Here is a 13,615-nt window from a genome sequence, read left to right as displayed (position 1 = left end):
ACTGAGCCCGACTCACGGGCAGGGCAGGCTCTCATCCGTCACTGTGGATCTACAGCCTCCCGTTGCTATTTCTTGCCTGGCATTCATCACCTTGAAGAAGACGTCCATTGATTCTCCATGGAATGGAATCTTACAAATGAGTGGGCTCGTAATTAACAAGCCAACATGGCTCTCGTCAAAAATCTTCAAGTGCAAATTCAGCATGGGGGGGAGGATGATCAATGCCCCCACTCCTTCCCTGCATGGGCACAGATCCAGCGTCAATCCACCTCAAAGGGCAAAATGTGCAGAACCAGATAAAGAGACCTCTCCACGCGTCCAAGGGCTCAGGATCATGGTCACCACATGGCTTTGTGCATGTGGCTGTAGGATCCCCCTTTCAGAGAGCATTGGTTCAGTCCTACTGTACCCCAGGCATCCAAATATGCTGCAAGAGCAAGGTTGAGCCCTGGCCCTCAAGGTGAGCCAGGAGCACACACACAGCAATGTGGGATCAAGGGGGCAGAGCTGTTTGGTGGTGGTGGTGGAGGGCTTCCTGAGCAGGGGGTGGGGATTCCTGAAGGAGGCATGGCTTCTGGGACAGCTCCAGATTTGCTAAACTGTAAAAGTGGCAAGCAAAGTGCCTGCTTGATTCAGAAGTCTTCCCACAGTCCAGCTCAGCTGATGCTGGGCTGGTTAGCTCAATGGTTAGAGTGCATTGAGGATGGACTCTTGTTATTTCTGGTCAGGTGACTCACAATGTTCTCAGAGAGTCCCTGTCAAAGGTGGTGTTAGATCCTCATCACAAGGATCATACACTCCAGGGCTGTTTTTGAAAGGCATCTTTGTGGGACTTATGCTGATACCTCAAACAACCCTTTCAACACTCTTAAGTGCCTGCTGTGGGGCTCTTTGGCTGTTGGTGACACTTCACAAGGCTCAGTTGTCAGTGAGCAGAGGACAAGGTCCCTAGCAAAAGCCTGAGACCGGCAGCTTTAAGTGAGCACTTGGCTCCTGCTGCACACATTGCAGAAGCAGCAGAAGCCAGTCTGGCACCGTCCCCTGCTCCTCAGCCACCCAGACAGACACACAGAAATGTTCACCTACTCGCAAAGGACCCACTGGATCTGTGGCCAGTATGCCCGAGTCTGTTTGCAAAGTCATTTTTACATTTCTAACTAATGCCTCAGGATATTTAAGGGGCAGGGGAGAGGGAGAAGAAGAGGGAGAGCAGGGAGGGAGGGGAGGGGAAGGAAGAGGAGAGGAGGGGAGGGAAGGGGAGAAGAGAAGAGAGGAAGGGAGGGGAGGAGGGAGGGAAGGGGAGCAGAGGGGAGGGGAGAGAGGCAACACCATTGGCTCCATCACTCTTAGTGTCCCCCACTTACTGGTTCTTGGAAGTACAGCTGATAATTAAACACTGGGATAGATTTGATAACTTCCATAGGAGGCACCTCAGGATTTGGTGGCATGAACGGAGTGTTCAGACTGGCCACGGCTCTGCAAGAAGAATAAGCAACATTAAAACAAAGAGCCTCTTGAGGCAGACACGACCCAGAAAGAACATTTCAGGTCAAAACTGAAGCCGAAGTGGGAAATTACGTGCACCAAGTCTCACTTCGTCAGTGAGTGGGGACCTGGGATTAGAACACAGGTGTTTGGAGTCTTAACCTAGTAGGGTTTTCCCCACTCAACTGCAGCTTCGTTTTTAACCTTACCTGCCTTAGACACACACATACCTATGTGGACACACACATACCTTTGTGGACACACACACACCTTTGTGGACACACACAGCCCTTTCTGGGAATGATTGGAAATAATCACTACATTGCTAAGGGTTAGGGTGCCTGAGACAGAACAGGAGAGGAACTGGAGACTAGGGCTTGCTGGGGTGTCTCAGGTCTGATGCTATTCAGGCAAAAAAACCTCAGTTTGGCCAGTAAAATGTTTCTAAATTTTTGCTGGGAAGAGATTAAGTTGAGAAAAATAACATATATGGTCTCCTTTAAGCTACACATCGTGCTCATGGCTGTATTCCTACTGGTTTATTTTCAGCAGCATGCAATTTGCTTGTGCAGTAACTCTTTGGTTACTGTACGATCTGTTTAAGAATTATGGTGGTCTAACTGAAAATGGTCTCAATAGGCTCAGGGAGGGGCACTATTGGGACGTGTGGCCTTACTGGAGTAGATGTGGGTTTGTTGGAGGAAGTGTGTCACAGGGGCCTGGCTTTGAGGTCTCAGAAGATCAAGCCAGGCCTAGTGGCTTGCTTTTTCTTCCTGCTGATGACAAATCCCAATGTGGAACTCTCAGCGACCTCTCAAGCACCATGTCTGCCTGCACGCTGCCATGCTTCCTGCCATGATGATGACGGACTGAACTGTCTTCCTTTATAAGAGTTGCTGTGGTTATGGTGTCTCTTCACAGCAATAGAAACTCTAACTAAGACAAGAATTAAACTCTGACTTCCAGTTTAAGTGAAACAGGAGAAGGAAGGAGTGAGGATGGGGGAGGAGAGCAGTAATACATACACTTTAGAAGTGTTTTAGGAGGGATCGGGAGAGGTAGCTTACAGGGTAAGAGCACTCGCTCTACAAACACAAGGACCTGAGGACCTGAGTTCAAATTTCCAGGGCCCATGTAAAAAGCCAGGCATGGAAGCAAGTGCCCGAAACCCTCTGTATTGCAGGAGCAGAGAGAGGTGGAGCCCGAGTCTACTCCTCAGCCAGCCTAGTCAAAAAACCCAGCTGCCAGTCCAGTGAGACACCCTGCTTCAAGGTCATAAGACAGAGACAGAGAAAGAAGCCTAGTGTCTTGCTGTGGCCTCCATATATGGGCACCCTCCCATATACTGGCATGTATGCACAATATATATCCACAACACACACCATAGGCACACACAAAATAAACATAGGTTTAAAAATAAATACAAATGAGGTATATATTTTAAAAATGTTTTAGGAAATTCCTGATTAATTTCAGTCTCTGATGTCATCTCACCGTGTGAAGAGGGCTCTCTGTTCTTCAAAAGACGGCCGTTTAAAAAGCGACTGCATTATCTGGAGCATGCAGACCCTGCCGCCTATACTCTCCTACCAAGAGAGAGGCGTTAACTGCAGCTTTCTAGCTAACTGTGTGTGGCCATGAGGTCTACTTCACCCACCAGATTCCAGGCCATCCAGAAACTTCCACCAGAGCCTTGATAATGACCGTGGATACTGCGGTGGTGACGGGGACGCGCCGTGGCGGCTGTGCACCCACAGAGCATTTCAGGGTGTTGGTCTGGCTATGAGCTTCAGTGGCAGCTTTGTAGTAGAAGAGATCAGGGGCTAGGAGGTGACACTTGTCACACGGTCACTGCAGGACAGAACTGAAGGCCCCTTGTTCTCACTCTCTCTTTCTGTAGCCCAGGATGACCTTGAACTCACACTCCTCCTGCGTCAGCCTCCCATGTGCTGGGATTATAGGCATGCGTTGTAACACCCACTTAAAGGGCACGTTTTCTGATTCTTGGTCCAGGGTGAACTCTCTCCTTCTGCTTAATACTGAGACACTATAAACCTTTGTCCCCTCTTTGTCCACTCCACTCAGAGCCAGCCCTGCACTCCAAGACACTCCGGCTCTGAATTACTCGCCGCCTCATTGTCAGTCAGAGGCTGTTCCCAGGAGCTCAGTAGGCCCATCTTAGTGATTACCTTCCCCTATTGAACGTTTTCTAGAAGTTTTGCAGAGCTGAGGTACCTGGCTCGGGGCGGGGGGTTGTTGGAGGGGGAGGAGACTCTAAGTTCAACCTCGCAAATCCTTACTGCACCTGGCTGCTTACCTCACTCTCTCAGGGTAAAAGAGAGCCATGCTCCACACCAGCACACCAGCCCAGTCGTGGCCAATGAACACTGCTTGAGGGATCCCCTAGAGAAACAAGAAGAGACGCGATGAGGGTGGATTGCTGGTATGCAGAGTGAAGAGCCAAAGGCCTCTCCTTGACAGCCTAGTGAGTCCATCCGGCACCCCAGAAACTCCTCTGAGGTGTGTATCATTCTAAACTCCACCTCTCACACATCCCCACCCTCTTCAGTCTCCACAAATGACTAGGCTTTGAAGACAGGACCAGTAGCCACGAGTTCCTTCTCTCTCTCTCTCTCTCTCTCTCTCTCTCTCTCTCTCTCTCTCCCTCTTTCCCTCTCCTCTCTCTCTCTCTTCCCTCTGTCTGTCTGTCTGTCTGTCTCCCTTCTCTCAAATCAATCTTTGTTTTACCCCACCTTCTCTCTTTAAAACGATAACTTTCCTCTCCAGGCTCCAAGGCCATCACCCACTGTGTGATTACAATTCTGCCCTTACTCTTCTGGGACCTTTTCTCCCTTACTTAGCCACAAGAAGTCCAAAAATCTTCCTCCCTTTCCGCTACAGCGGCTGACGACAGCAGCTTTCCTTGACTGAACACCTACTACATCCATGTGGAGGTGCTCATGTCCACGCCTGGAGTCCTCCCAGTAGCCTGCAAATGGCTGCCACACAGGTGGGAAGTGATTGCCTGTACCACGTATGTGGAAAGTGATAGTCACAATTCCAACTGGGTCTCCCAACATAGGTTAAAGCAGGCTCTCTCCCCTTCTCCAATGCTGCCCTGTTGGTCATCTGAGGCTTTTCAGATGCTTTCAGCCTTCCCCCCCCCTCTGAAGATGGCTCCTTGTCCCAGATCCCTGCCATGCTCTGTCCCTTCCTGTCTACCGTCAAGCCACCCACGGTGGTCTACACCAGCCACTGCCCTAAGCGCCTTCACTAGGTCCCAGTGGGCTCCATCCCTCCCTCTTGTTTGAGGGAGCAGTTTTGTGTGGTTCTCGGGCCTCCCATCCTTCTGATGGTTCTCAACATTAGACACTTCCTTTGCCATATTTTTCCCGTGGTTCCAGTGAGCCTGGGCTTCCTAGGCTGATGTTTCCAACTTCGAGCTCTCCTCTGCCTTTTATAATGGATTTTCTCATAGCTCAGCCCCTAGGAACTTCCTGTTTGAATGGGCATTGTCCATGGGGAATAGATCTGTTCCAACTGCTTCTATATCCACCCCCGAGGCAGGTGCACAGCTGGTGGCCTGTGGCTTCTTCCTCCGTCCTATCAGATCTGTTTAGGGATAGATACATGGCCCTACTGACCTGAAACCATGAGTCCTTGTTAGTAACATTCTCAGTCAGCTAACAGTTGTGCATTAAGAAGACCACAGAGTTAAGGCTGGGCATGCTCACTAAGATGCCCCCCCACATGCATAAATGCACACACATGCACACACAGCACTTCTGTAGCTGGAGTTTTTTCTCTCCAGGTCCCGCCAAGTCCCGGCAGTCCGACAGCCCACTTATAAAATAAACACACAGACGCTTATATTATTTAAACTGTTTGGCCTAATGGCTCAGGCTTCTAGCTATCTAGTTCTTACATCTTAAATTAATCCATTTCTATAAATCTATACCTTGCCACGTGGCTCGTGGCTTACTGGCATCTTCACATGCTGCTTGTCATGGCGGCAGCTGGCAGTGTCTCCCTCCACCTTCCTGTTCTCTCAGTTCTCCTCTCTGTTAGTCCCGCCTATACTTCCTGCCTGGCTACTGGCCAATCAGTGTTTTATTTATTGACCAATCACAGCAACACATTTGACATACAGACCATCCCACAGCACACTTCCTGACCCAATTCCATGGAGTGGAGACAGCCTCCCCTGTTTCCTGCACAGTGCCTATTGCTGAACGGGAGGTCAGTCACCTCGGTTTTCTCTCCATCTTACATCCAGTTAATACGCAAAGTCCCGCTGCTCTGTGGCTCTCTACTCTCTCCATTGCCATTGGCCTAGAACATTCCTCCTCTCCAGTCTACACCACAGTCTTTGCATTCCACTCCAGACTAATGCCATGAGGCAGAATGGTCTTGGGAGTAGTACATGTGCTCTGACCATGGCCACTTTCATTCCTGTGACTGAGTTTGATCTGAGATTTGTTGGAAGAGATTCAAGATTTAATGAAATGTGAAGTACTAGCTTATAGATTATTTCCCCACACCTTTCCCTGATACTCAAGGTTCCCCTCCCTGGATGGATGCCAACAAAGGCATTTTCCTTCACTTTCTTGAATGAATGGCACCTATTCCACCCTCACCCTTGGCTATCTTTAATTTTGGGACCATCCCCCTCCCCCTGCTGTCTGAAGCTCATGTCTTCCATGCCCTGGTCCTCTCTGCTCATGGTCACCAACAGCCAACCCAAGGCATCCAGCTCTCCTTTCATTACCAAGATCCACACAGAATTCTCCAAAGAGATCAGCTCGAAGGAATGACTCACCAGCTTATCCAGGAATGATACCATCTCCTAAAAAAAAAAAAAAAAAGAGCACACAGACTCGGCATCAGACAGGTAAGGTGAATAGAAACAGTCTGCCACATGCCACACACTGTCAGGATGGGCCTCAGGAAAAACTCCATTTTAAAATAACAGGGTGGCAGTGGGCAGATCATGTCGTGAGAGCTCCCATCCCTTTCCTGAACCACAGCGTCTCTCTGTCTCCTGAGACTTCTTGCAGTCTCTGATAGAAACCATAAGTTCTGTCCTGGGGAAGTGTGGTGGTATTGTGTTCCCCAAAATATTGTGTACTCTAATACATTTATCTGGGGTCAGAGAACAGACAACCACTAGATACAGAGGCTAGAAAATGGTGGCACTCACGCCTTTAATCCTAGCATTCCAGAGGCAGAAATCCATGTGTTCAAGGATACAGCCAAGCATGGTGACTCACACCTTTAATCCCAGAAAGCGAGCCTTTAATCCCAGGGAGTGGTGGTAGAGAGCAGAAAGGTATATAATGCGTGAGGACCAGAAACTAGCAGCTTTTGGCTGGTTAAGTTTTCAGGCTTTCGGGCAGCAGTTCATTTGAGATTCATTTTGGATGAGGACTCAGAGGCATCAAGCCTGAGGAAACAGGATCAGCTGAGGACCCAGCGAGGTGAGGTAGCTGTGGTTTGCTTCTCTGATCTTCCAGCTTCACCCCAACACCTGGTTCCAGGTTTGTTTTTATTAATAAGAACTTTTAAGATTCATGCTACAGGGAAGCACACATGGACACCTCTTCATATTCTGCCATCACTTCTAGGAACTCATAGGCCCCAAGAGCTCACAACAGCATGGGTAACACACCCTGATGAACTACACGTAACACCTTCCACATTCTAGCTCATCATAGAAGTTACAGTGAGTTCAATGTGCTCTCTAGACTCCACAAGCTAAGAACCATACTTGGATCCTAAGGAACCTTGTAAAACATACAGCCCCAGCCATTCACTGCATCTTACATCTGAGAGCATGACCTGCGAAGGTTAAACCCCTCGCCAGAAGCCACACACAGTTTAAGGGTCAGCTGGGTGTAGACACATCTCCAAACACGACTGAACTTGAAAAGATAGTTTTGCTATGTTGTATCCAGAATTTTCAGTTTGGAATCCCAAGGCTATAAATATACAGGAGGTTTATGGGTAGAATAAAGGCTCTCAGCCTAAAATAAAAATCATTCATGTTTATTGCAGCATATCCATGGAAGCCAAAAGATGGCATCGACCTAAGTGTCCATCAGTTGATGAAAGATGCCAAAAATTAGGGGTACATACACAAAGGGATACTAGTCAGACACAAAAGGGTGGAATCAAGTTATTTGGAGCAACATGGAGAACATGAAACTAAATGAAATAAGCCAACACAGACAAGTAGCCTGTGAGCTCATTCTTATGAGGTCTAGAACAGCTTTCCATGAAGCAGCGCTGAAGAATAGCAGAGGCTGAAACAGTGGACATGAGGAAGGTGAGCACGAGACTGGTCAAGGGATAAAGAATTACAATCAGAAAGAGGGAGAGAGAAGTTGCAAGAGACCTACTCTACAGCAAAGTGACTATAATTAGTGGTGATAGATTCTTGAAAAATGTCAGGCTAATGTCATGCTGTCAGCATCAATGATGACTATGTGAGGTCACGCATCTGTCAGTTACCTAGATGCAACCGTTCGGTAACTGATGTTAAACATCTTGATATGCATCTATCTGAGGTCACGCATCTGTCAGTTACCTTGACGTGGCCGTGCTACGGAGGAAATTAAACATCTCGCTATGCATGACAAAACACATTACTTGTCAATTAAAAATAAAAATTAAATGAAAGGAGAGCCTAGCTTTACAAAAACCTAGGAGTTATGTGATGAACTGCCACACAAATTTAGGAGTTGTAGTTGAGGGAAATTCTTTTGCAAGGTATTTGGGGAGTTATGACGAGGAAGTTTTATGGGCACTTGACGACAAGCAGTGTTATGGGTCTTAATTCCATTTTTTTTCTGACCCTGTAGTTGAAGCCAATGTCAGCTTTTTAAATACGATTTTATGTTTAAATTATTGTGGTGATTTTTAAAAAGAGCATTATGAATATAAGTCACATACCATATAATTAGCCCCTTTAAAGTCCACACTTCAGTGGGTTTAGTACAATCAGGGTTGTGAAACTGTCACCACTGTCCAGGATTAGAAAGTCTTCATTCCATAAACTCTGAAAACTTCCCTTTGAGGTTTAACCCATCAGGCATCGCTCTCTTTTCTAGTTCCCCTGCATCTTGGCAGCCTCAGTTCCCTCTGGACTGCCTCTTCTGAAAACTTCACATGAACGGAATTACTTGGTATGTGGCTTTTGTAACTGGCTTCTGCTTAACATTGTAGCTTCCAGATTCGCTCATGTAGGGACACACTCCGATGCTTCCCTACTCTTCGTGACCCAGTAACCTTCCGGTGCATGGATTATGACATAGCACCCGTCTACTTGTTAACTCAAGGTGTTTGGGCTGTTTCCACTCTTAGGTACTATGGATGGGGTTGCTTTGAACACTGGAGTCTGGATTTTCTCATCATCAGTTCTCTTGGGCTAGTTCCTAGTAGTAGATGTACTAATGACCCTTCAAAGACAGAGGATAGGAACTGTTCTCTTCATCTTATTCGTTTTGGCCTTAGGACCCCATACAGCAGTGTGGTTCTGTGAAGTAACCCAATGCACCCATCCTGAGACTAGATCCCAACAGAAATAAGGTGAGTGGATGGTGGTAGGCTGGGAGAAGCTCCTACAATGAATTACTGGGGGATTTGGTACGGAAACCTGAGCAAGGTCTGGAAAAGGGGGAGAATCACAGCTGGAAAACTGAGGCAGGAGGAGAGTCCCACCTAGAAGCTGGGCTTCTATCTGAGCTTTGTGGCAGAGAAGCCACAGTTTACATGCAGAGCTGCTGGTTGAAGACTCTCAGAATGGGATGGAGAGTGGACTATGGAAGGTTTCCAATATGATCTACTAGTTGTCAACCTTGGGCAGCAACCTCAGGCTGCCCAGTCTTATTTGGGAATCACACTTTATGCTTCATACACTCTGGCCATCATTTAGAGCTATCACCATCCTGTTCAGTGAGAATCGACATCCAAATGCTGTGCACTGTGCTTTCTTACAGTTTAAACAGACACCTGTGCTTCTGGCTTACATCAGGGAGAAACTCAGGATGGAAACGACATTGTAGATGGTACTGAAGAGGCTTCTTACCTTACATAACACTTCCATGGCATATTCTTCTATTTCTGTAATTAGAAATGAATGAACAAATAAATAAATTCCAGGCATGTTTGCACATGCCTTTAATCCCCAGCACTCAGGAAGCAGAGACAGGCAGATCTCTGTGAGTTCAAGGCTATCCTGATCTACATAATGAGATCCTGTTTTAAAACACACACACACACACACACACACCCCACAGATATATAATGTGATTTTAAATTTATAAACAAACAAACAAAAAGCCCAAACCCTCTCAATATATTGATTCTGTTTACTTTTTAAGTCTATTTTGAGTTGGGTGTTAACATGCTATAAGATAAAAGCCCAGTTTGATTTTGCTGGGTGTTCCTTACTGTCTCTATTGAAGAGCTAGCTCCCCCTTGCAGTATATTCCTGACACCCTTGTCAAAGACCAGTTAACTTAACTCTCTCTCTCTCTCTCTCTCTCTCTCTCTCTCTCTCTCTCTCTCTCTCTCTCTCTGTGTGTGTGTGTGTGTGTGTGTGTGTATTTACTTCTGAACTCTTCATTCTGTTCCACTTGCCCTGATCTCTGTCTTCTTTCTGGTATCATACCAGTGTTTGAAATCACAACATTTGATTTCAAATCCCTACATCTTTGTGGTTTTTTTCCAGAATGTATTCAATTCTTTGTGTATATGTGTGGTTCTGCATGAACTGTAGAATTTCTCTATTTCTGTCTGAAAGTATGCCATTGAACACTTGGGAGTCAGAGCCAGGGAGTGAATTTAAAGCCGGCCAGGATACACAGTAAATCCCTGTCTCCGGGGAACAAAGCCATTGATGTTTTGATGAGGGTTGCAATGTACCTGAAGACTGCTTTGGGGAGTAAGTGACTCCTTTAAAAACCAGTTATAGCTATTCCAGTGAGCATAAAGAGAAAGAAATGTCAAAAAAAAAACCCACATGGTGGAAATGTAAGAAAAATAACAAAATCATTCAAAAAAAGTCCTAACCCTTCCCTTTTCATAAGTTCTATCAAGAATGTGATGTGGCCATGTCATTTTCCCAGGCAATTCTCAGCAGACTGTTCTGAGGTGAATTCAAAGCAAGTATTCTCATAACTCACAACTGGAAAGCTGACTTCCCAGGGCTCTATAGATGAAAGCTGCCCTTAAGTCTAAAGTTCAGTTTGGTGTCATTCAGGAGGCAGGAGTCACTGAGCAGACATTACCATGCTTAGAGAATGACCCACCATGCACTCCAGCATGACATGTCAAGGGACCAGGAGGAGGGTCCTGGGAGTGGCCAAAGTCCCAGTCTAGGTCAGCAGGCTTCAGTCACAGGAGCCAGACACGCCAGATGTGATCACTAGAGTTAAGGGGCCTGGGAAGCAGCTTAGGGAGCCCAGCTGTCAACAGCATCACTGTCCTTTGGAGGAGCTGTGTTCATGCCTGGCTGCATCATGCCTCTGCCTCCACACCTGGGCTCTGAAGACCCTTGGACTAAGGACTCACTTGAACCTAATAAAAAAGAAGAACTCTTCCCACCAGGAAAAGGCTCATGAACCTACAAATGGCCTCAGGGTTGAGAGGCTGCGTATAGCTTACTTTTGGGTTCTGGAGGCATAGGGCTTAGATCCGACCTACAAGTGCTGCAGAATCCAGCAGTTCTAAAGAACGGAAGGTGGGGATGCACAGGTGTGTGTGTGTGTGTGTGTGTGTGTATCCACATCCGGAGCAGTGCTATTCAAAGTAGCCAAAAGATGGGGAAACCCAGTGTTCTTTGGTGGATGGATGCACAGGCAGTTGGTGATTTGCACACTGTGAGAACGTTCATCCCGAAAGAGAGGAGGTACGACCATCCGACACGGAGTAAACACTGAAGGCATGATACTGGATAAGATCAGCCAGTCATGAAAGGGTAGCTGTCGAACGAGCCCATTGACATGAGGTACCAAGAGCAGCTGCCTTCACAGAAAGAATGGGTGCGGCCAGAGCAGAGGATAGGAAAAACTGAGGAACTGAAACCAGTCTTTCAGCTCAGGATAGGAAAACCTTTCTAGAAAGAGATGGTACAGCCTACATTCTACATCCCTGATGACCAGCAGAGGGCGCCTCTGGCGCAAGTCTGTGGGCCGCCTGGGTCACTCAGAGTGTACAGAGCAGGAGCAACCCAAGCCCTAAGATACGGAACACTGAAGGAAAGGACCAGGGCCTCGTCAGAGGTGCTCAACCTGGACAGGGCAAGCTCGGGGGGCTGGAGAGCTCAGGGGCACTAGAAATGCAAAACAGAGAGAAGCATGACCACACAGGACATCTACAGGACAGCCAACTCACCGGGAGGGGAAGACGAGTCTCCATAGCCTTTCATGTCTATAGCTAGAACCCGGAAGCCTGCCTGGGCCAGAGCTGGGATCTGGAAAACAAAACAGTTCAAGGGCATGGCAGTGTGGTCTCACCAGTCCTTCGCTGATGGTCCTTGTTTGTATGCCTTCCTCCCTCTTTCCTGTAAATGGCTCCACCTAAAGTGCCAGATGGTGCTTGTTAGTCTCATCCCCACAGAGAGCATCCCACAAGGAGCCCACCTCATAAGACCGCCATGGACAGTGGTGGGGTTGTACACGGCATCAAAGCCACATTGAACAGAACATCTTGTCGGATAAAGCCTTTGCATATTTCTGGGTTCATTACTAAGATTTCCCAACAAGAGGTGGAGAATGCCCTCAAGACTCTCCTTACAATTTGTACAGGTGTCTTGAGGATCAGTATAGCCCCCAAGGTACTTCCTATACTCAGCATCATTGAGGCCTTGCGGTCACAATTTGGAGATGATTCGTCCATAACATCCCAGGCTGGCCCCCAGTATCTAAATTCCCTCTCTTCTCACCCTGCCTTGGGAGCACCTTTCTCAATTTCCCTTACCTGGTACCTCCAAGAAAACCAGCTCTCAGGAAACCCATGGCAGAGGCACACAGCAGGGCCAGAGCCCATCTCCACAAAATGCAGGCGGATCCCTGGCTGTGGAAGAGAGAGGGGAGTGACAGTAATCTTGATGCTAGTGTAGGCAGGACTGGGCTCACTTCTGTAGATGGCATTCCACAAGCCACAGCAGGGGACAACCAGACCTTGCCTGACCCAGCCACCTCAGCTCAAGACCCAAAGGCTAGGTGACAATGGCTGGGAACTGTCAGTGGCCAATGTGGGTGACACACCAGGCAGTTTTCACTACAAAGTGAAAAGAGTATGCAGTTGGGAGCAAACAGAATCAAAACAATTTAGTTTCCTCTCTAAAGTGACTTGGTACTGGCAATATCTCATGATTTTCAGCTGGGCCCTGATTTTGTATGAAACAAATGGTGATGTGTAGAATACTATGTCTATGTTATGAAAAGCTGTTTGTTTCATGTGCATGTGTGCATGTGTTGGGGAAGTCATGCATGTGAGGGAACATGTGCTTGTATGCATGTATGATGCCCAGAGGTCAACTTTGAATATCATTCTGTGTTGGTCTGAATGAGAACAACCCCCATAGGCCCATGCATTTAGTTAATTGGTCTCCAGAAGGTGGAACAGCTTGGGAAGGATTAAGAGGTGTGGCCTTGTTGGAGGAGGTGTGTTACAGAGGGTGAGCTTTGAGGTTTGTGCTATTCCCAGCATGCTCTCTCCATCTCTTGCTTGTGGATCAAGATGTGAGCTCTCAACTGCTGCTCCAGCCACTTGCTGCCACACCTTCGCTCAACTATCATAAACTCTAGTCCTCTGGAACCATAAGTCCAAACAAACTCTTCCTACTATAAGTTGCCTTAGTCGTGGTATTTCATCACAGCAATAGAAAAGTAACTAAGATACATGTCCTAGGAGCTGTCCACTTATTTATTTATTTTTAATTTTAATTTTCTTTTTGAGACGAATCTCTCATTGGCCTGGAACTCATAAAGTAGGCCATTCTTGTTGGTCACTAAGCCCCAGGAATCTGTTTGTTTCTGCTGCCCAATGATTGTGATTCCAAACATACACCAAGGGCTCTGTCCACCCACCGAGCTTTGGTATCTTCTGTTTTCCTATCTGTTGA

The 13,615-nt window shown here is 47.2% G+C and overlaps 1 protein-coding gene across 1 annotated transcript in view; it reads right to left on the bottom strand.

The window, feature by feature from the left end:
• The window catches only part of Ephx2 (epoxide hydrolase 2), a 40,132-nt gene that overhangs the window by 10,975 nt on the left and 15,542 nt on the right, over positions 1-13,615 (bottom strand). The window contains exons 7-12 of the mRNA XM_059273439.1: positions 12,466-12,561; positions 11,881-11,959; positions 9,572-9,606; positions 6,305-6,331; positions 3,803-3,888; positions 1,365-1,476 (exon numbers count right to left, since the gene is read on the bottom strand). Of these exons, the coding sequence (XP_059129422.1) occupies positions 1,365-1,476; positions 3,803-3,888; positions 6,305-6,331; positions 9,572-9,606; positions 11,881-11,959; positions 12,466-12,561 (435 nt within the window). The remainder of the gene's footprint in view (positions 1-1,364; positions 1,477-3,802; positions 3,889-6,304; positions 6,332-9,571; positions 9,607-11,880; positions 11,960-12,465; positions 12,562-13,615) is intronic.

Source organism: Peromyscus eremicus, chromosome 9 (assembly GCF_949786415.1).
Source record: "Peromyscus eremicus chromosome 9, PerEre_H2_v1, whole genome shotgun sequence".
Classification (NCBI taxonomy): domain Eukaryota; kingdom Metazoa; phylum Chordata; class Mammalia; order Rodentia; family Cricetidae; genus Peromyscus; species Peromyscus eremicus.
This window is presented reverse-complemented; position numbering and strand designations above follow the sequence as displayed.